General features: G+C 39.4%; 1 protein-coding gene across 3 annotated transcripts in view; it reads left to right on the top strand.

Moving 5' to 3' along the window:
* Positions 1-1680: 1680 nt before the first annotated feature.
* EGF (epidermal growth factor) overlaps positions 1681-23275 on the top strand; it is a 61351-nt gene continuing 39756 nt past the window's right edge. For all 3 annotated transcript variants that reach the window (XM_075421335.1, XM_075421336.1, XM_075421337.1), the window contains exons 1-5: positions 1681-2298; positions 15500-15699; positions 16697-16878; positions 19888-20118; positions 20788-20990. In XM_075421335.1, the coding sequence (XP_075277450.1) occupies positions 2172-2298; positions 15500-15699; positions 16697-16878; positions 19888-20118; positions 20788-20990 (943 nt within the window). In that variant the 5' untranslated portion in view covers positions 1681-2171. The remainder of the gene's footprint in view (positions 2299-15499; positions 15700-16696; positions 16879-19887; positions 20119-20787; positions 20991-23275) is intronic.

The raw sequence follows: 23275 nt of genomic DNA, 5'->3' as shown, positions 1-23275 counted from the left end.
GTCTCCTTCAGTGAGTTTGTCTGAGTCTGCCCTGGAAGAGGTCAGGGCTGTGCCAGGACAGCCACCCTCACTCAGTCTAGCAAACACTCTGCTGGCGGTTGCTCACAAAGAAGTGACACATTCCTTTTGAGCTGTTTAGGTTGCATGCTCCCAGCTTGAACACTGAAGAAAATTGTGTGAGGAGGAACCGACGGCTGCAGGAGGGGGAAAAGAGGTTCACATGGAAAGAAACGCAGTTCCTGGGCAGGATCATGTAATCCTAGATGGGATGGCATTATACTGCACTTTCACATTGGTTGCCCTTTTGTATTCCAGGGGACTATTTGGAGCAGCAAATGCTGTTTGGCATGAGTCTGGCCCTGCATAATTTGAATTACTGTTATTGTATTTTATAGCGTGCAGAATAGAGACTCGATTCTGAACAGAGTATATGGAAATGTGGCTGCCATTTGTCAGTCGGGATTTAATTAGTTACTTTAGCTGTAGCAGTGAAGATTGAGCAAGTGGAATGTGCCTACACTCAGGCAGAAACATCAAGAAACAGTTGCTTTTAATGGAGAGTGGCCCAATTTATAATCAGGTTTCATGCTGCTTGTTTTGACAATGCACTTGTATCGATTCAGACGAATATGGTGGGGGGGCAATTCCTAGAGACAGAACTCGTACAGCTGTGCGTTACTGTCTGATGCTGCTGCTGTATCCAGCTGTTGTATAAGTATTTATTCTAGCACAACACTGCAGAAATAAATTAAAAAAAAAAAAAAAAAGAAGAAAAGAAAGGTGCAACAGAACTGGAATGCCTCACAGTAGTTAGTTCAACAAAGCCTGGCACAGTCAGCCATTTAAGCACCTGCTGAAATCTCAGCACGTTCAAAATTCAGCAAAATCGATTATGCTTGTGCTCTAGAGCTTTGCTGATCTGGGCCAAAGGACTGGGAAAAAGGAGATTTACTTCAATACTGGAAGAATTATGAGGTCGATGCACCTGGAATTTCTCTAGTTTATATACCTCAGCAAAACAGGTGTAAAAGAGCACTGCATCATAACAGCAGCCTCTTGCAGCACTGATGAGTGCATGTAAATGACTGCAACATGTGTGAGAGATGTGGACTCGGAACACGCTGCCTCAGTCTCTGACAGCAGGTATTTTCCTGGAAGTGCAGAAAGACTAAATTCAGACTTGAGGGAGATGGTTGCAACTTCTTTGAAATCAGAATTACAAACACGTACTCTAGAGCTGAACTTGACCTTAAGGCAATTTGTATTCCCAGTTGAAACGTATCGGAGAAAACGGAGGGATTTTTTTTCCCTTTTTGAATGGAATGCTTTGATGACAAAGTTAGTTTCTGATGGTAAAACCCATGACTATTACAATGAATGCAACTAATCATGATTGAACAGGCATGGTATCAACCTGCCTGCAATCTCTGAGAAATAAAACTTTGCTGGCGTTCCCTAGGTACTTCTCAAGCAGGAGGGGCTGCTTTTCTAAATAGATTGTATTTATTATGGGTGGCTGGGTATCTGCATTCTGGCTTAGTTCCCTGTAGTAAGGAACTGACCACATTACTATTTGCAAACACAGAGTTCACTCAAGTGGTACTAAAAAGAGAAGAGGTGGGGCAAGCAGAGCTTTAAAAAGAAAAGAGGAGTCCGTCCAAGTTTGTATGTAAAGAGCAACTGAGTTTTGGAGAAGGAGGGTACCTGGTGATCTCGCTGCCTGTACTCCACTGAGGGCTGTGGTGAAGAGTTTTCCAAATTCGCTGTTTTTAAAATTTAAACAGCAGCTTTACTTGTTGCGAGGAAATTCGCAGTGATCTTTGTGAGCATTGCTTTTAAGCTGTGTTAAATTTGTGGCAAGAGTGTCAGGCATTTCATACTTGGCTTCCAAAAAAGAAAAAAAAAAAAAAGAAACGAGAGAGAGGAAAAAACCGTCGTGTGTGGGGAAGAAACCTCCCAGGAATTTCTTCAAGGTTGTAGTCAGATACAGTAAGGGCTAAAGTGACAAGAAAAGCAAGGCAAAGATAAAACTTGGTGTTGTGATAAGATGTCTGAGTGTAAAGTGGGAGATTGCAGAAACCTTTTGGGATTACACGTGCTCATCTTGTCCTGGATATGACTAAATACAAGCTAGTTTTTCTCTAGTGACAGTTCAAAAAACCCACAAGATTATGTTTCTCTTCCTTGTTGCTTTTTTGCCAGTGGTTTTTAAAATTGGTTTTGTCAGCCTCGCAGCTCTGCAGCACTGGAACTGTCCTAATGGATATAGATTAAAGGCTGACAACTCTGCTTGTATAGGTAAGTTGCTGACCGTTCACAGATTAAGAAAACTGCATTTGTATTCTCTTAATTGAGCTTTGTCATTTTCAAAAAGTTTTTTTTACAGATTGCTTGTGTGTGGTACTGGCAGAACTGATAAATCAGTTTCTTGATATCTTTTGCTTCTAATAAGGAACAAACTCATATTATTTAGTTTGTTTTTCAGAGATCAGTCTCTTGTCTGTCAGTTTAACTATCAGAAAGCAGGATAAACTTTTATACGATCATTAAGAGATCTGAACTGTTCCCTAGTTACCAACATTCCTTGTTGTAGCTTTAGTGTCTCTCTAATTTCAATAAATGTGCACGCATGTATTTGTGCTTTGAGATACGTAAAATTTTGTCTAGGTGTATCTTTGTATTTCTGTATGTCTATAGAAAGAGTATTTTTATGATTATGAAGTAGTGCATACTTAGATGTGGGCTAGATAACTTAAAAACCGACTCTTTCTATGTTTATTGGTGCCTGTAGATATGTGTGCTTATATTTAATAATATGTCTCATACAATACATGAATCACAGGTGTGTTTGATACTGTAGTACTAAAGTCTGGTTGAAATGTACGATGCTACTATTGGTATAATCACCTCCGGTTATTTGGAGCGTGTAAAATGCAGGCTGCTATTCTTTACGAAGCATAAGACAAAGAATGACAGAACCTCTCTCTCTATCCTGCTACCCTGAAGTCCAATTTTTTTGTAGAAAGCCAGAGCCAATGAAGTTGTGGGCTTTGCTGTAAGGAGATGAGGAAATGCTCTGTGAAGATTCAAGCAAACAGACCTAATACTCATAGTTAATGCTTTTGGCTTAGATTGCTTGGGCTTCAGAGGCTCTGACTCAGTTCTTGATATGATTCCAGTGATATAATAACAGGTGCCATCTCTGTGCGTTCTGCCAAGAAATACCACCTTGTAAGCAGAAAATTGAAGTATGCATGTGAAATGCTCTCGTATTGAGAGAGGAGGAGCTAGGCACTTTTTGTGTACAAATGATAAACCTGACCAAAGGTTTATCTGAGAGCCAAAACACACCTAGGGTGCTTCCACACTGATGCTTGAATTCAAACGAGAAACATACTTCTGAAATGAATCTCCATAATGCCATGTCTTACTATGCTTGTCTTCCCATTGCGCAGCACTCTCGAAGTACACAGACTGGATTCCCTTTAGGCCAACCTAAAGCAGAAGCTGTTCCATGGGAGACCATCGATCCTGTCTGCTGTTGACGGCCATTTGGTCCATGGCAGCAGACTAGACCTGGTTCTCTGTAATCTCAACCTGAAATATAAGCAGTGTGTATGCCACATCCTCAGCAACTGTTGCACTTTACACAGCTTCTCCTGTAGGTCCACACTATTTGCTAATATGTACGTAGCTTCCACAAGCTAAATAGGATGTACATTAGTTATGACTCCTACGTTACTGGGTTGCCCAGTTAGGAGCTCATGTGTAACAGAAGAATCCTACTGGCATGAAGGGAATTGCTTGGCTATTTTTTAATGAGTCAAAATGCACTGTAAATATTGACATTCAAAAGGCTGCAAAGATACATTTTTTATTTCAGTTGAAGTATTTCACATCTTGATGTACATTGCACTTCCATTAATGCAGACATAACCTGCCCTGCATTATGTCTTCTCTGTTGAAAATTAGGTACATTCAGCTGGTGTATGAATGGGGGACTCTAGGTAAAGCGCCAAAACAGAATGGCTGGTACCTCAGTAAACTCTGCAAAAAATAGTAATAGAAGAGGTCTTTTGTGTAAGAGCTAATGTTACTATGACATAGTCTGAGCAATTCAATGTAGTCTAAATGAAGAATGAGATGTGCTAGGGTATGTTTTTAATTAGAAAGCACTGGATTACAGAGGGTTAAGCGAAGGTGAAAGTTTGACATGAAATCTAAGACCAAAGGATGCTTTGGTGGAATGGATTTCCCCCGTTCTTTGGTCTGTGTGCTGGATACACAAGTCGTGTTCTGGCCAGAAGACCAGAGGTGTGATATCCTAGTTTGTTAATTGTGTGAGCTAGAGGGTGCAGTGGAAGCAAGTGGTAGGAAGCTGGAGGCGGGCTTTGAAGGTAATAGTGGGGGTAAAAATGGTGAGTGGGAGACATGACTCATACCACTGAACTGTGAACAATGACAGCAAGCTGAACTGTGGCCCAGTGACCATTCTTGTTGAGCTGTAATAAATATACCAATTGTAAAATGTTCTTTATCGTCTGTGACCGTGGTGGCATCCTGCCAGCCATAAGGACTACCCTGAACTGAGAAGGTGTCTGCTCTCTGTTAGTGAACTGTTACAAGCGACACTTGCTGGAAAGTGTGTAGGCTTTTCTAGATTTGTTTTCCATACTGCCACTACAGATGAAGGTCTAGGTCGTGCTCTTCTTACATTGCTAAATAGCTCACTTCTTAATTAGTTCCTTTTATTTCTAGGGATATTCAAAGATCAAAGACTTTCTCATCCTGTGGAAGGATAATGAAATCTAACCCTAAATGTCTCACATAATTTTATGCAGATATTTTAAGAGCATTATTTGAATCCTGACTTGGTATGCCAAGAGAGGAGAGGCCTTTCAGAGGGGCCATGTGTCCCACAACAGAAAGGTTTATAAGAGAGAAAGTATGGGAGAACAGATCATGAAGTCAGAACAAGACTAGTCTGGTGAATGAACACATCAATTTATCAGCACACTATGGTAGAATTGGAAGCATTTCTGCAATTTTTCCCATTGCTATTGTCCTGGGTTTGGCCAGGACAGGGTTAATTTTCACCCGAATCCAGGAGGCGACACAGCCGGACGGGCTGACCCCACCTGGCCAAACAGAGCCGGGTATTCCATACCATGTGCCGTCATGCTGGGTTCCTGTGGGGGGGAGCTGGGGGGCGGGAACTCACTCGCTGCTAGGGAGCGCGGTGGCAGCGGCAGGCGGGGAGAGCGGCAATCTGGGTTCTACTGTTTTGTTTTGTTTTGTCTGTTCTCCTTTTCTGTATCATCGTTGTTACTGTTCCCTCTGTTTGCTGTTCTGTTAAACTGCCCTTATCCCGACCCACCAGTTTCTGCCTCTTTCTTCCCGTTCTCCTTTGCACCCCGGCGGGGGGAGGGGCGGCTGCGTGGCACTTTTGTTGCCGGCTGCAGCCAAACCATAACAGCTATCTTGATGTAATCATTTATCTTAAGCTGATGTCAGAACTAGGGACTCAGTTACCTTTAAACAACTCCTATTTCTTAGACCCCAGTGAAAACATAGAACTTTCTAACTCTAAAGAGAAATCTTCAGGGCGACACAGCACTTATTATTCCCACACGGTAAAATCATATGCATAGCTGGTCCTGGGAGGGCTTTGATTTCTAACATGTCTGACCACATAAGCATATGTGGTACACCAGGGGATGGGCCTTATACTTGTTGGAATCAGTTGCCTGTGCTCACCTGAAGTACCACTTTAACAACGCTATGTTTTATTCTCTCCTGGTATAGAAATGCTTTCCCTCATTTGAGACCAAAAAATTTCCCACATGGCACGGTTTATCTGAAGAAGACCCTAGAGCAGCCCCTTGCATTATCAGTTTTAGACTAGATACTAGTGCCTGTTAATCTTGGGTTACCCTAGGTAAATATGTTATGTTCTGGATACTGCAAGACTGGAGGTGTACTTTGGCTTCAGTGCTGACTTTGAACACTCGCTTTATAAGTTTTAAAAGTGAAGGAAGATAGTTATTTAATGTAAAAACTTTTTGACGAAGGCAAAACACAACACACATTATCAAAGTTTTACCTAATCATAGGTTCTTAAATTCTGCACATCTCTGCCAGCTTCTGACATTAACTGATCAGACCTTGTCACTTCTTTAGGGCTAACATGCTGCACATTCCTACAGAGCTGCAGCCTGCAATTGAAGGTGACAACTGTAGCTATCTTGGTCAGCTCTTTTCATCAGATGCTTCTTTCCATGTTTCAAGATTTCCTCCTTTTTTTTATTATCGTTCACCGCTCTTCTGCCAAGGAGCACTGGTGATGTGGAATATGAAGTTTTTCCTTTTTGTATTACATATTTAAATTCACCTTAATTAGCTAAATCCTGGCTTCAGTTTGCTCCATACAGCTTTCTGAAGACACACTGTTAAAACTTCTTATGTTGTGTTCTGAGAAATATAAAATGTCAAAACCTTACTAATTCACAGCTATCCTTCCTTTGTAAGCATCACATGAGGAGCAGTAAGAGCCAATGAAATGGGGAACTGTGGTGTCTGCCTCTGTCATGATGTAAGGATAAACCTGTTGAGACCCCACTGTGTCCCTCTGTGCTTCAGAAGAGCTGCAGTTGAGGCATGCTTGTTTTGCTTTTTTTCTGTAGCTGTCTTCCAGCTAGCTCACTTTATATTCTACTGCCTTGGGGAAAGATGCTTGAAAAAATTGTTACCAAATAGTAGTCAGGAATTTTTGAACATGGGTCTGAACCCTCAGAGCAATTCAAGAGAAGATTCCCATTGAATTCTCTGGAAATTGGATCCAGCTGAATGGGACAAATACTATCTTTAGCTGTAAAAACTTAGATCAAAATAGGAAGGAGGCGAATATGTTACAAGAAGCGACAGAAATAGTGTCACACATCGCATGAAGCTTAATCCTGAAGAGGGCTAAGGGGCAGACTCCAGGGCCAATGACTAATGCTGCCAGACTCATCATTGTTTTGCTCAGTGGAAAATAGCAGATATTAATTTTGTGTTTTGTTTTGTTTTAAATGAAACTGACTACTTTAAAATCAGGTTTCAAATTAGATACTAGAAAAGCAGCTGGATGAAAGTATTTCCTGATCCCTTTCAAAGAGGGTCAGATGATAGCCTCATGAACTTCACCTTTGAAAGGCAAACCAGTAACTGTATGTTGAAAGTTGCATGATCCAGGAAGTAGAGGTCCATTTTGTGGTTACTAATTTACACACAGAATTTATTTTGAAGACAAAAACTACTTTTTTTTTTTCCATGCTAGTGCCCAAATCCTTGAGATCTGAGTCCGGAAAACTAGTAAACTAAAGATATTGTAGTCCTTTGAGATCTTTTTTTGCCATTTTTCTTCAAGATGTCCACAAGTGGTTTCTGAATTTTATTTCAATTCTAAATTTGATTCTACTTCATACTTGATTAAATCATATGATTGCTCTTTCTGTCATATCTGTGATATGATCACCTCTGTGGCTCTGGACTGGAAGAGTCCAGGAGTTGATGACCACTTTATTGTATTCACATTTTATTTCTTACCATAGTATTTGAGCACTTCACAGCCTCTATCCTCTGAAAAGTTTTAAGTGATCAGGTTGTACTTTAAATCTCATTTAAAATTAGAGAGACAAGATACTGAGCTGTGCCTCATCTATTTTATTGTGTCCTGCTGATAGATGGAGCATCCTTTTCTTTTTCTATCTTCTGTTGTTTGACCTGTGTGCTTTTAACAAAATAGATAAAAGGGATGGGCTGCTTTCTTTGTAACCCAGATGAAATTTTGTATTCAACCTTGTTGAAAAGATTATGGTGGTGGCTCTTCCAGTTCCATAGGAACCAAATCTGAATGAGGTTATTTGAGTGTGTATGCACATGTGTATTTTATGTATATAATGTATGTATGTGGGGCTGTAATGAAATGCAAGTTCTGGCTCACTGTAGTTTCTCTGTATCCCTGCCAGGCATGCTAATGCTTCACCTTCTGCAGTCAGAGCATTTCTCAGGACTCTCAATAAAGTAGCATATTTGTATGCAAAGTCATTGAGAGCTGCCAACATCATGATGACATGATTCATCGTTTTTTGCTGATTCTCAAGCCATTTTTTTGCATAAAGAAGCCTTTGAGAACTGAGCAGAACCTCATTCATCCTTTCAGGGCTGGCTGTCAGGGCACTGCAGACAGCTTTTGTGTTCACTAAACCGATTTCTTTCACAGGGTAAAGTTCCCACTGGGGGAAGCGGTTGCCAGGAGACGTAAAACAGCTACAGCAGGATGCAACTCTGTGCTTTGCTTTGGCCCTGAGAGTGCAGGTGGAGGCACTGCTAGTTACACCTCATGAGTGGTTTTATGATTGAGTTCTCCTAAACCTTAAGGAACAGCTTTTTTTGTTTGGTCAGTTTGGGTGTTTTTTTGTACTTTAAGCAAAGAAGAGAGCATGTTAAGCATAGGACCCTCTTCCATTGTTAGTGCCATAAAAGCTGAATGTGTGCAGCACTGCGGCGTGTTTTATAGTAGCACTGTGTTTGTCGGTGCTTGCTGTTTGCTGCTGGAAGGGGCATTCTCTGGTGGCCGAGACGCTTGTTGCTGCTGTGCCCCTCAGCTTTTCTTGGGCGGTCATTCTTCCACCATTGCCTTTCTTCAGCTGGGGTGATTGCTTGCTTTTCAGTACGTGTGGGATTTGCTTTATTATGTGAACTTTGGTGGTGATGAAAATGGGCAGATTGATAACCCTGAAATCCTCTCTTTGTAGCCTGATCAAACAGCATGCTCTTCTTGCAGAGTCAGTTCTATAGACTCATATAAAGCTGGAAAATCCATCCTGTAAATACCAGGTCATTGTCCAGTTACCTTGGTACATAGCTCAGTAACCTGTGCTTGATTAAAGCACGTCTTCCCAGTCTGATCTTGACTTGAGAATATCCACTGATGGTTTTTACAGCTTCACAGTTTTTCCTGCTAGCTAGTTCCCTTAGTGAATCCCATTTCCTGTTAAATTGTGAATTTAATGTCTAAATGTGATTTCCCTGGCTTCAGTTCCCAGTCATCAGTCCTTGTTAAATCTTTCCTGCAAAGGATTATAGTGACTTTTGGAAAATCTGGTACTTTTTCTTTGTGAAGGTATTTATGTACCGTGATGAGTCCTTCTCCCAAGCTTCTTTCTGATAATCTAAGCACACTGAGCTCTTGGTGTGTCTCACAGAAAGGCATTTTTCCTTACCCTTAAGTCAGGCTTTCTGTCCTTGTTGTATACACTTGCTAATTTTTCAGAATCCTTAAACAACCTGTATCTGAGAAATGCAAACACCATGCCAATACACTCTGACCACTGCCATATACAGAACTAAAATTATTTCCCCACTGTCATTAATTTCTCCTGTGTTTGAGTGTTGTGATTTGAAATTTTTTGCTCAGTAACATGCTAAGCCGTCAGCTTTCTGTCCAGTGTGACCACAAATCCTTTCCAGAGTAAGCAGTCTTTCAGACACAATCTGTAGGTCAGGCCTATCTTTCTTATTATTATTGAATCTGCTCTTTATTGTGATTGAGTAATAGTTCTTTCATCAGTGTTTCACATTGCTTAGCTAAATGACTTCTGTCTTTAGCAACCATACATCTACGCAGTTGCCTTTATCACCCATGCTTGTGATTTCCTCAGAGAAATAACATCAGGTTTATTTAACGAGCCACTATTGTCATAAAAGTATGTTGACTAACATGGACTACATTGCAGCCTTTATCAACAGTCTTGCACCTGCTTTTGTACTGGTGACTAGGTCAGATTATCTGTCCGGCTAAGTCAGCCAGTTACTCCATTTGAAAACCAGAGCATCAGGGAGAGATACAAACAGCATTTATGCCTGCAGACTCCTGCACGTCTCTGCCAACACTGACAGCAGCTGTGACAATGAGCTGAGGTCACCAAACCCTCCCATATGGGCTGTCAAAGAGCCCTTTAGTTTTAAGGCCATCCAGGCAATGTTAGCCAGAAGTAAGTAGTTTTAAACTGGCAACCCAGAGCTTATGTGTTCTGTAGCGTGTTAACAAACTTCTAAAGCCAGTCAAACCTTTCTAGTAGGGGATTTGGAGGAGTTACTCCTTTAATGCTGTGGAGAATGGCATGTACGTCCCTAGTACATGTAGGAAAATATGCTAATTGTTTGAAGAAGATTATGCTTTAGAATTAGCATGCTTTTTGGAATTAAGTTGCTGAAAATGCTTCTGCTTTACCTTCATGATCTATTAAACAGAAATCAGTTACCTGTGCTCTGATTGCGTTTCATACATTGTCAAATTAGTTCATCTGCTGCGTGGAGCATACCATTGTTGGAAAACACTGAAAACAGTATGGAAACGTTCTCTAGTCAGTGCAGACACGTTAGGTGGCTGTAAATCACTGACTTTCTTTCTGATCAACTGTGATACAGGAGAAACCCCTCAACACTTCTGCTGCATGTAGTTTTTAAAAACAGTTAAAGGAGACAGGTTCTCAGACCCACAGGATGTCAGAGATCTGGCTGATTAGCTCTCCCTAGGTTACTGGGAGAGAATGTTTCTTTCAAAGTGCTAGTGCTAGCTGATTAAATTGCAGTTCCTTGTAGTTACCATCACGTGCCATTTCTGACCTGCTACGCTCACAGACCTCCTGAAGCACTGTGGTAATTTGCACTTCATTCAAATGATCATCTAAAGTAACTTATCCAAGGAGAAGCTCTTCTTTCACTGCCCTAAATTCTCGGTCAGGAATACAGGAAAAAAAAATAAGTTATGAGCTATACTTGGAATAATATATCAATACATATGTGTCATTTTGGTTATGAATCAATGTCTTGTAGTGGCTTAATTAAATGTGTCTATCTAAAATAATTTCTGTTGATTCCTTTTTTCCTGCATGTGCAAAGTCAGATGATAAAACCCAGAACAAAAGCCACTGACATGAGATAAATCTTGGTCAGGGAAGAAGTTGCTCCTTAGAGCAACCCTCACAGTAGTTATACAAGAAATATACCAGATATCGTGCTGCCAGATGTGAAGCATCTCAGGAAGTTACTTTCAGATGCATTTGTTTTCAGTAGGATCTAAAGCTTATCTAAATTTTCTGGGACAATTATCCATGGTACTGCCAAAGGGGTTAATTTCTTCTCCCCTTAGTGTAAAATATTCTGCTCAGTGGTGATCTTTTTTTGAAAACTAAAGTCCTTAATTTAGGACTTAACAGTTAATACTTCAAGCCCTGATAAAACACCATAAATACATCAAATATCTTTTAATTCCTAAAGGCTCTAGCCTGATCTATGAGTTAAAAGCCCAGTTTCTAATTAGTTTGCTTGTTGCCTTGGTTTGGGCTTGTTGCTGTCAGAATATAGTGGGTTTTCAGTATTTTTGTATTTCTGTTTTTGAGATTTGACTCAAACTAAAATGAACTTAATGTGGAACTTAGTGCTGTGGCAGTCTGTTGCTTTGCGGTTTTGCAAAGTTTGTTAATTTGTTGACAAAATTATTACTGTGGACAGAGGGATAAAGATAGAAGGAAGCAGCTGTAGGCAGCATTTGCATTGCAAATGATAATGCAAATCACAGAAATGAGGTATGAGATGAGTCTGTTCCCTGTGTTTCGACAATGAGAGACCAGAGTACCCAGACACTAGGAAGAACGGTAATTTCCCTGGACAGTCTTCTAAATAAAATTAAAATCACTCTGTATGTGACAACAGACAAAACACTAATTCTGAAACCAATGCATGAAGCAATGCAGCCATCCTCCTCTGCTTTTTTAGTGATGGGTTATTAAATTTTGTGACCAATTTATTATTAGATAACTGTGTCAAGGGTATTCTTTCTCTTTGTTTTTTGCTGCTTTTGCTAGCTGAATTTCCCTGATCTGTTCAAAAACATGTTTCAGATATTGATGAATGTCTTGAAGGCGGTTTGGGAACCTGTGTCCAAACCTGCATCAATATTCCAGGGTCCTACACCTGTTCCTGTTTGCCCGACTACACTTTGGATATTGACAAATGGTCTTGCTATGTGAACGGTGAGGTCATTTTCTTTTGTTGATGACTAGGAGCGAGCTTTAGAGATTTAGTTAGCATTCTTTTTAAAATTGAACCATGCCCGGCTGGTCCCTACTGGACAACACCCGGGGTGCTCTGGTTTGCAGATGGAAAAACTGCCTCTTCTGCTGTATGGGTAAGTGGCAAGGTCAAAAGAGGGTGCCACAGAAGAGTGATGGTGAAGAATGGAAATTACGGTGATGGGAAGATGAATGAACATATGAAAACAAACAAATAAAACTAAACGATGGCATCCTGTTTAGTAGACATATCTCTCTGTGCTTGGAACTGTAACCTCTCTTGTCCCATCCTTACTACTTGCAGGAAAACACCGCAGTACACAAAGTACCTTTGCCTCTTTCAGTCTGTTGGCATTGGTGTCTTTCCAGTGTGTTTAGCTCCTAAGGACAGTGCAGTGAAATTGTAAGCAGGAAGCCCTTATTTTTGGTGTGGTCCATTGGCGGTTTCTTAATAAACATGAGTGCTACGGTGACTTCTTTCTCTCCTGTGCTCTGTTGTGAGTGTATAAATCAATTTTTGAATGTGTAAGATGCATTTAAATTTTAAAAGGTTTTAGCCCTTCTAAGAGGAAAATATCCACAGTTATAGCCTTTGAATAACCTTCATTTTGTCCTCAACTGATGCTACCCACAAAAAAAAAATCTGTTTGGATTTTATTGATTGGTTTAACCCTACATTGCATCTAAAGCATGAGGTGGGAGTGCTCTGATGTTCACCTCTCCACTTTGGTTTCCTGAATGTTTGGTCTTGATTCCTGTCTGGGATATGCTACAGCTCCCTTCTGATCCAGGAGATCAGGTTTTCTTCTTCTGACTAATATTTACCTGGGACTTTCACTAATGCAGAGGTGGAATATGACAGGGCATGTTTCTGACCCAGGAAGTAGGAGATGTATTTGAGTCTCTGTGCATGTAGCCTTTGGGACCATGAACATAACCAAAAGTATTCTGTGCAGCTCCCAAATTGGCACCAACATGATTACTTCAGTCAGCTCCTAGAATCATCATTATTGACAGCAACATGTGACTCACAAAGACCCAAGCTGGATTTATTGTAGTCCTGCCTAAATGTCTCTAGCCCCTTAAATACAATTTTTTTTTTTTTTAATCAAATGTTTTGTAAACTCTTCACTTCTGAAGAGAAGTGAAAACAAACATGTTACCTCACAGTGATATTTGTGCACAGGTATCTTCCAAAGAACTATCCTACCTTAACAATGGAGGACTTAAACATTTTTTTAACGTTAGTACTAACATTTATAATGCCAGTAGAAAGTAAGTGATGGTTCAGGAGATACTGTGGTGGATAAGGAACCCTTATGATAGGTATAAACCCTAGCAGTTTAGTGAACCTAGTGAACCTTACCAGTTCATTAAACCTCTGATAAAATTAGTCTGACTGGTGCCTCTGCAATCAAAGTTAGATTGGTTTGGTCTCTGTTCCATTGAGAGCCCTCATTCATGTGTGCCTGATAGGAAATTCAGAGAGTAGGAAGGTCAAAACCGAAGTATATAGATGCTCTTGGTCAATTAATTGGCAAAAATGCAGGCAGTACGGCTGTCAAATTTCTGAGATAAATCAACCTTCTACACTTCTCTGTTAATTTACCATTTATGTAAAACAAATCTTCATGGTTTAAATATTCTCACACGGGGTTGCTCAGTGCAAATAGTAGCAGAAAAAGGGAGTCACTAAAATCCTAGAAGCATCTGTCATAACTGGATGATGGCTTGAAAACTTAAGATACAAAATAGACTGTTAGTGTAGGAACAGTGTTGATCATTTTCCTTGTGAACAGAAGAAAATTAAGTCTTGGGTGCTTGTCAGAACTTTCTGCCTAACTTGCTCTTCACTTGAAGAAATCAATATAGCTCTTATTCCTCTGCTGTGAAAGGGGCTGAATCAACCACCTTGCAATCACAAAGGTGGAGCATCTGGCTGAAATACATAGAAGTGATGTCTGTTGATTTTAAGGCCCCAGGTTTCATGCTAATAGTAAAGATATTTAGTTAAAAGGTTACAAAACTGGTCGATAAAACCAGTTAAATTTTTAAAAGTATATGTGCAAGAAAACTAATGATAGTGCATCTTTGATGACATCCATCCCTGATAAATGGAGTTGCTTCTGCATTGCAGGAAGATCAGTCTAACAAGTGATTAGACAGGCTTGAAAGCTGCCATTCTGTTGGATCTATGTCAATAATTGCATTTCAAAGCCATGATTTCTTGTTTCAGGCAACCATGTTATAAATCCCCACCATTACCACCACAGTGGGCTTTCTTCTTTGAATATTGTTTTAATGGTACATTAAAGACTAGGCTACATGTCCCCAAAATTTTTATTTTTAATTAGGAAAAAAAAGTTTATTTTTAGAGTGAAGGCTAAAATGTGGTTGGTTACGTAAAAAACCCTTTCCTCTGCTACACACTTAATAAACATTGCTAATATGCAAACTATCTAAATGAAAACATTGTGGTTTGAAAATGCAGTTAAGGTTCCTTGGGCAATCGTAACCCTGTGCTATGGTGATGCCCTAAAAATAACAAAGAGGACTTGATAAAACTGGGTTAGTGTAATCTGCAGGCCCAAACATTATGTCCTACTAATTGTACTTCCATGCTTGTCACCTGGTTTTAAGGCTGCATTAAGGCCATTTGGACCATCCTAGTTCCTTATCACTTTCAACCTTAATTGGACTTCTAAGGTTTGGGGCATAATTAGAACGTCTTTTATTTTAACGTATTTTATGTTGAGTTACGGATACACTCTTACCCTTCACTCAGTTTTTGTCTGGAATGAGTTGTTGTGGTTGAGCTGTCAGAGTTTTAAGCACAGGTCTTTTGGTTTCCTTCACCCCTCTGCATCACAAGAACCCCCGACATTCTCTAGCTTCTTCCTTTGCCCTGTCTCTGGATCTTCACTTTCCCTGTTTGGATAGTTAAAGTGAGACTCCAGACCACCTCTCTGCGCTGAATTCTTGCTATAGTGCAATAGTTGAAAACGGTCTTCAACCTGGAGACACATCCATGGCATAATTCTTCCAACCTCTGTTGGCATGCATGCAATGGTTCTTCTGACCTCTGACTAGGCTGTAGGATTTGAGATTAGTGGTAAGAACCACGGCAAGTTCAATTTCATGACTCAGATTTTTGACCTAACTTTCAGCATTAAATGTGAAAGGACCATTGTATTTATATCTTATTGGCTCACTGTGATATGCCTGGAAAGTTATAATTAAAATACAGGAGAGATGGCTAGATCCTGAACTTTCTCTTTAGCTAGTATAATATGGCTGAGAATTTAATGCAGCAAAAGTGCATTATCAATTATCTATCAATTTATCTATCAATTGGTCTCTGTTTGTTTTCTTCACACCAGACCCTGCACCATTCCTACTTTTTAGCCATGGAAATGCCATCTTTAGGATTGACACTGAAGGGACCAATCATGAAAGACTGGTGGCTGATACTGGTCAGTCAATGCTTATGGATTTTCATTATACAGAAGAGAAAGTGTATTGGGTAGACTCTGAAAGGCGACTACTTCAAAGAATTCACCTGAATGGCACAAAACAAGAGGTAAAGTAATCAGTTCTCTGGAATTCTCCAAGTTAATGGGCCTAAAACCCTCTAAGGAAACCACCTGCTCTTTCGGTACAATTCTGTTCCTCTTTGTTGATTAGCATTTCAGACTTACTAAATAGTTTTGCTGTCGTAATAGTTATGGTCCTGAGTCTAGGCTGTTTTACTGGAACTCACAGTACACTTAGTATTTTCTGTGGATCATGTGAAGCGGAGTTAAAAATGAAGGAGAGGAAATTCAGGCAAGATAAAGCTTTGAAGACAATAATGTTTCTATCGCTTTTAAATTAATCCCTGGCATTATGGAAGTTTGTCTTCCAGATAGCTGTAACTCAGACTCACACAAATGGTATGAGAAGAATGTTCTTGAATTTCTACTCATTTTTTGTCAAACATTCTATTAGTTTCTATGGTTGCATAAATGCTTCTTTTAGCACCTCATCCTTTGTACAGAAAAAGCTGTGCGGTTCATTGCATCTGGCTGATTAAGAAGGGTAGACAGGCTGTTGTGGCTGAACTTCAATGCTGTGAGAACTTTCTTTTGTTTGGGAGAGGTTGTCAGTGTTCCTGTACCAATGTGGAGTCTTCACCGATGTATTTTACACTGATTTTTAAGAACCAGGGTCCAGCTACTGTGTGTTAGGAAGTCTTCTATCTGTAATAGTACAGGTCTGGGTGCTTCATAGTGTGCCACATGCAAGAATTTGTAGCTAAAAGATTAGTTCCATGTTATTTCTCGTGGACAACAGTTTCCCCTTTCACGGAGAGTCACTCAATTCAGAAGGAGTATGTGAAAGTACAAAGACCAAGTGAAAGTGATTAAAGAATAAAAAAGAGAAGTATCTACAGATCTCAGAGAAAATGAAGCAAGTGAAGAAATGAAATGGGAAGCCTCAGTCTGGAGCTCTGTTCCCTTTATTGAAAGTCAAGTTTAGGATAATCTTTAGGATGCTTCTTGTTGTCCACTTTTTTTTTTTTGTTTGTTTGTTTACAGAGACTATGTTACATAGAAAAAGGCATTTCGGGATTTGCTATTGACTGGATAAATCAAGACATCCTCTGGGCCAACAGACAGAAAGCAACCATAGAAGCAACAGATATGAATGGGAAGAAACGCCGAGTTCTGCTAAGAGATGTTGGTCGTCCCACAAGGATTACCATTGATGCTGAGCAAAGGTAATTATAGCTAGGTTAGTAATTTCATTGAAAGGGACTCAAAATATGCAAAGTACTATGATTGTGGTTTATAGACTGCTGGGCTAGCTGTGCACAGTGTATTATCCATAGTCCAATACCTCCTTGCACTTTGACAAAAGAGGATAAAAGATTAATAAACACATTAGAGATAAACAGACAAGTGCATGAGAAAAGCCCACTGAAGTCTAATGCAGAATCTATACCTCTTGGTCATCAGGGAAGATTTTGCTAGTGAGGAGAACTGAGGGAAAGGAGGCATTGCTGGTCCTTTCTCGAAAACAGCAAAGTTTCAGGGCAGCAGAAAGCAGGACTGGCGCAGCGAGGGGAATGATGTCTGTAAATGCTAGGAGTCCCTAGTGCTCCAAACCTGACACATTCAGAATATAAATTGGTACAGTTTCTGAAAAAAGGTCTAAACCTACAGTTTTGCTCCTCTTTCCCTTGTGTCTTTGTCAGTTGCTCAGAATATTGGTTCAGAATCTACTGTTGCTACTTTGTGTTGCTAGTGATTTGGCCTTCATAAAGATGCTTCTTTCAACTTCAAGTCTTTTACACTGAGAACCATGCTCACATAAGAGATTTGGCCACCTCAAAGGTTATCAATATGAATCGTCACAGTGGTCTTTCCATGCTAACTTCTCTTTACACATAAACCTCTTTCATTAAAGTTGCAAAAATAAAAGCTTGGGAAGACTTTGAGATGCTTCTGTTTCGTACAGCAAAAACATGTTTTTGTTGCCACTTTTGATTTGCAGTTAAGTTGCTCAGCAGTGTGTGAAACTATTTTAATATTAAGGCTTATGTGTCCTTTCCTAGTACATTTATACATAAACCAATCTTTTGATGCTAGTAGTACTAGTATTCTTTGGAGTCTTGTACTTTGTGTAGGATTTAAAGGCCTGTACATCAACGTGTTTGTTTGGGGTTGTTTTGGTGGGTTTTTTTGCTTTTGAATGTAGTATTTACCAGTCTTGGGAATATTCACAAGTCCTCAAACCCACTGTCAAATGCCATCGAAACACATGTTACAAATGACATTATAGAGATACATTTTGTGAACTTACCTGAAAGTTTAGGGAGACTCAAGTGCATATATTCACCTAGGTGTGAATTAGCATGCATGAAGGGTGCACTCATGTGCTTACAGGGAGGCCAGTAAGCTAGTAATAAACATCATTTTTATGCCCTATGGCAATTTGCTTGTATGAAAGGTCCGAGGACTCTGTTTTTAATGTCAAGTGAATTAAAACCTCCAGCATATTCACATGCACAGGCACAAACATGAGCTAAATCTGATATTAACAATGTCTTCCTTCAAATGTGTGCAATGTTTCAGTAATGAAGTTAGTGTGATACCCTAATAATAGAGTTTTTCACAAAAGACATGTCTGGATATTAGCAGTAATAGGATTCATTTAGTAGTAATAATATAACTATTGCTATAAGACTCATTTATTTTTTTTAATGGTGTTTAGAAATGCTGAAAAATAAGGTTTAAGGCTAAAGAAAAATAGAAGGCAAATACAGTAAAGACTGGCAATTACTGAAGACAGTTTCTAATCTTCATTCTTCTTCTGTCTTCCTGTTTGTTCATATCGTATCCTGTCCCCACAATGATGTGCAAAGATTGTGCATAGAGATTATAACCACCTTTTTTCTTAGTTTCCTTATCTGTAAAAAGCGAATCCTAGCATTTGTCCAAACTTCCAGAGCAGTGACATTTCTTAAGTACTATAGCACTTAATGTGCTATAGAAATGCAAGCAGATATTAATAAAGTGTTTAAAAATGGCAGTATAAAATTGGGCTGTCCTTCTGTAAACATGTTTTCACCTATACATTAACAACCTATGATAACTGCAGACTATGTAACAGTGAGGAAAAGCTGTGAGGCAGGGGCTGATTGTTCTCGCTGGTTCAGTATAGTCCCTTGCCAGTGAGATCTAATCCATTTTTGAGCCTTTAATAAATGATTAGCGTAAACGTAGTAAAGATGGCTTTATGGTACATTATTTTGTACATATAAGTTCTGCAATTTTGTGGAGACAAGGAAAAATGATGATGCTTCTTGGAATTTTTGTGCGTAAGAAACCCAAGCAAAGAATCTAAACCTATTAACAAATAAAATATACATGAACGAGGGATAACTTTCTATTTCAGAAGCACTGTTGATAACCTTAGTCACAATGGTAAATCTGGGTTCTGATCCACAAATAACTTGACATAGAAGTAGCTTCAGTGCATAACCATTTTGAGTATTGGAGCTGTATTTTGACTGTGTCTTAATTTAATGCAGCGTAGTCTGGCTGCTATAACCAGCAGGAAGGTAGAAATGAGAACAATAATAGAAATGGTATTATTAAATTAAGCTCTTAAGTGATGTGTTCAATTAGAGTTTCTGGAGATAGCTTCCTCCCCAGAGGCAGAGTGCAATGCGTATCTGCCTCAAAGATGTGCCTTTCCCCAAGTTTGCAGGAGTTCCCCATAGATTTGAGAGGTCATTCCAGTTTTATTCTCTGACTGCATGGCCGAACAAAGCAGAGGGACAGACAATAGTGCTTTGTGGTTAAGCTGGGCTGATTCCTGCTTGACCTACATGAGACAAATTTCTAGTATCTCATTGCTTCCTGAACAGAGTCATACAGTCTCTGATAGAAAGGTATTTATTAAAATAAGACAACAACTGTAACAAAACTTCAGTGGTAACGTTACTTCTGTTAAATAGACAATATTTTGTTGTCAAAAATTATTTCCATTCTTAATAGAGCTGTGTTAAAGGGAAGATGTGTATGGGGCTTTCCTGAAATACGTGAGTACGTGTTAAGGAAGTCCCTTGCTTTATTATTAGTTTTGATTCTGAAAGCACAGTGGTAAGACTGAAAAATTCTGTATACGGGAGCAATTGAACAAGAAGTGTGTAGCAGTGAGGCGATCTTGCAAATGTGGAATATTTTGTTTTGTTTTCAAAACACGCCTCTCTTACCTGCAGGTTATTATTTTGGTCTTCAGATGGGACAGTTTCCAGCATACACCGAGTGTCCCTCAGTGGAAGTGATGTGAGAAATGTTTTAAGAACCACAGAAAAAATAAACACCATCTCACTGGATTTGGTTGACAGAAGGCTCTACTGGATACAACATGACCACAGGAAAGAAATTTCCAATATTGGATTGTGTGACTATGAAGGTGGAGCTGTTCGTTTGCTCAAAAACTCTGCCGGGTGAGTTTTCCTAAGCTTGTCAGAAATAGAACACTCATTTCCCGAGGATGCATGTAAGCTCTTTTCTTCATTCTGCCTTTTATTTTGTCAGTTTATAACGTGATAAGGAGTATAAAGTATAGTGCAAATGACTTGTAACTGTAAATTTTAAACTACTGATAGGAAAATAGAAAAAAAGTGACTGTTGTAAGGATAATACTGTCACTCAGTACTCTCCATCTTCCAAGCTTTTAGCAAACGATAACTACTTAATCCTTAGAAATCCTCTCTGGGTGTTTATTAGTGGCCTTTTTCTGCAGATAGAGAAGCCAAAAGCAAAGAGATTAAACGATTTGTCCAAGGTCACAGTGGGTGAGCTCAGGTGTCTGAGCTGTGCTCAAGAGGCTGAGCTAGATCAGGTCTTTCCTATCGTCCTCTAAGCCTGTTGTTCTCCTTAGCTGCCGGGTGGGGAGGCTTGGATAACCCACTGTGCTCAGGCTCTCCAGCAAGCATCAGCAGACATAGTGAAAATGGTCTGACACCTCATCTGACTTTCATATATAGATAAGAATACAAAGAAAGGTTATTACAGTGAACTTGACTGAACTAGATGCTCAGAAAATGTACGAGCGAGTAAATATATTGGGATCAGGTAATATGCCACTTTGTGTTATCTTCTCTTTGTTGCAGACATCAATTGCTTGGTATGTCTCTCTTTGCTGAACACCTGTACTATTCAGAGTTGAGATCTGGTATGATATGGAGAGCGAACAAGTATACTGGAAAAGTTGTAGTCACAATTAGCCTGAAGCCATCATTTTTTCCACCAGTGGAGATAAAAGTGGTACATCCATTTAAACAGCCAGGTGCAAGAACAGATTCTCAGGATTTCAGTAAGTAAACTGTAATGTTATCATTGTATGTGTGAGAATAATAGTCATACACTCTGATTTTTCACAGTAATAATTTTCTTCAACAAAATATCAGGCCTTGGTGAAGTCGAGGAAACAGTTTCCTTTAAATTCAGTGATCCACAGTTCCACTTGGTGTGTGTAAGTCCAGCTGGAGTATCAGACTAGAAGCATGCTGAGTATGAACTGCTCATTTCATTAATCTGAACACACATGCAGATAAAAGTGATTTTCTCCTTCTCTTCCCTTTTGTTTACACAAAAGGGGTTTTATACTTTCCTGCTAAATGCACAAAGCATACAGCTTTTTAATCCTCCATGTAGATTATCTTCATCAAATGTCTGCTTCCTTTTGAAAGTTTTGTTCTAATGTACATCTAAACACCCCTGATTATTATGGCACTGAAGGATTTTAAGTATGTAGTATGTCCTACAAGTGATTCTGTGGATGTCTCTGCTTTGATGTGAAATGGCTGGATTAAGAGTCTGCCTGTTTTAGGCAGACTTCAGATTGCCAGAATAACTATGAAATGAGAGCCTTGGGTCTCTTTAATTGATATCAATTACAACCTACAGTATCAGGTGGTCATGTTGTCACTGCCTTTCACTGTAGATCGGAAAATGAAGGTAGGCGACTATGGAAAGCTCACCCTCAAGGATTCCTGCTGAGGCAGTAGGAAGTGTAGGGCCTCCAGGGGAAATAATGTCTTGTTCTCTGATCTCTGGAAAACAGAGATCAAGTATTCTTGCTTTAATGGAATAGCTTTTATCACCAGTTTTGTTTGCATACAAACAACCGAGCAAACAGCATAGGGACATTTATATGTCAAGCAATGGCTGAAGAACTCCTGAGGAAAGATGGCTGTGGGTTCCCAGAGGTATAGGTGGTGTAAAGATGTGAGGAGAAAGTAGCGTTTGTTTGTATGAGCAAAAATGAAACTGTAAACATCCCTCGAACCATTTACTCCACTTCTTCCACCAGAACATGCTGCTTTCCAGTGTCTGTCTTTCTACTGAAAGAGCATTTCCCCACCTTTATTAATAAATAAATTACCAGTGGTTTTACAAGCCTTGCAGGATATACTCCTATATTTCCAACATGTTTAGTAAATTTTTGTATGACAGTAAGTCTTGTCAGCAGTAGGCCTGTTTTTAATTCCAAATACCTTCTTGTAAAAACGTCTGGGAAGTGATGGAGTAGAAAGCAGCTTAGCACACTGAATCCAGATGAACCTTTTGGACTTTGTATGTACATTGCTTGGCTTGTCCAGTAGAAGAACTGGGATGAAAGGAGGACTAATGAGCCTGGAGTACAAATGAGATTTATTGCTGATCTTACAACAGAAAAATCTGGAGATAAAAGCATACCTAGACTAATTGGATGCTCTGTACAAGTTAAGAAAGTGCATGTTGCAGTGTAGCGTCAGTTGTGAATCATCAGGCCTTCTTTAAAGCAGATAGTGAGATCCTTCACATGAAAAGGGAACTGATGAGAAGTGCTCAACTGACATGATTTGATGTTTTTACTGGAATTTGGATTATTTACTTTACTACTTAAATACCTCATGCCCCTTCTTCCCTTTCTCTTTTGAAAGACATTCCTGGATTGGTCAGGGCCAACAAGTAGAGAGAAGAGCATTAATTCAGCTATGGGTTTACTACAACCTTTAGTACAGCAGTATCTGGAAGATGGTCTCTAATTGACCTCAACTCTCTTTGACAGCTAACCCTAGAATTGATGACAGTATGTGTATTTATAAATGCCTGCTGGAATGTTCTTCACACTTGTATTAGTGGCTCATAAAATCTTAATTACCTTAAAATCTCAAAGACAGCCTCTGGAATATTTTTTAAGTGTCTTCTCTGACAGAATGATGATTTTCAGTACACACAGGATATTTTTTTGGAGGAATTATGTTGTGTTTCTTTCCAGTGTAAGATACCAGCATTAGGCTATTATCTGAGAATACCCATTTCCATAGAAGAGAGGTGATTGGAGGGGAACCCTCCCTCCCCCCTCCCCCAAACCAAACTAGCAAGTGTGATTCATAGTGGTTGTTCTTCCAGAAAAGATTACCTTAAAAACTATGTGATTCTTAATTTAGTCACCATTCACTTTAAGTTTTGAAATGTGATTATTTTTTTACATATTGATTTGGGAATATCGAGTTCTTGTGATTATTCAGTTAAAAAAGAATGTTTTCTTGAGATAACAGATGCAGTGATTTTGCCATCTTGGCTATTTCTTCTGTAATTCCTTAGTATCTT

The sequence above is a fragment of the Opisthocomus hoazin genome, chromosome 5, assembly GCF_030867145.1.
Source record: "Opisthocomus hoazin isolate bOpiHoa1 chromosome 5, bOpiHoa1.hap1, whole genome shotgun sequence".
Classification (NCBI taxonomy): domain Eukaryota; kingdom Metazoa; phylum Chordata; class Aves; order Opisthocomiformes; family Opisthocomidae; genus Opisthocomus; species Opisthocomus hoazin.
This window is presented reverse-complemented; position numbering and strand designations above follow the sequence as displayed.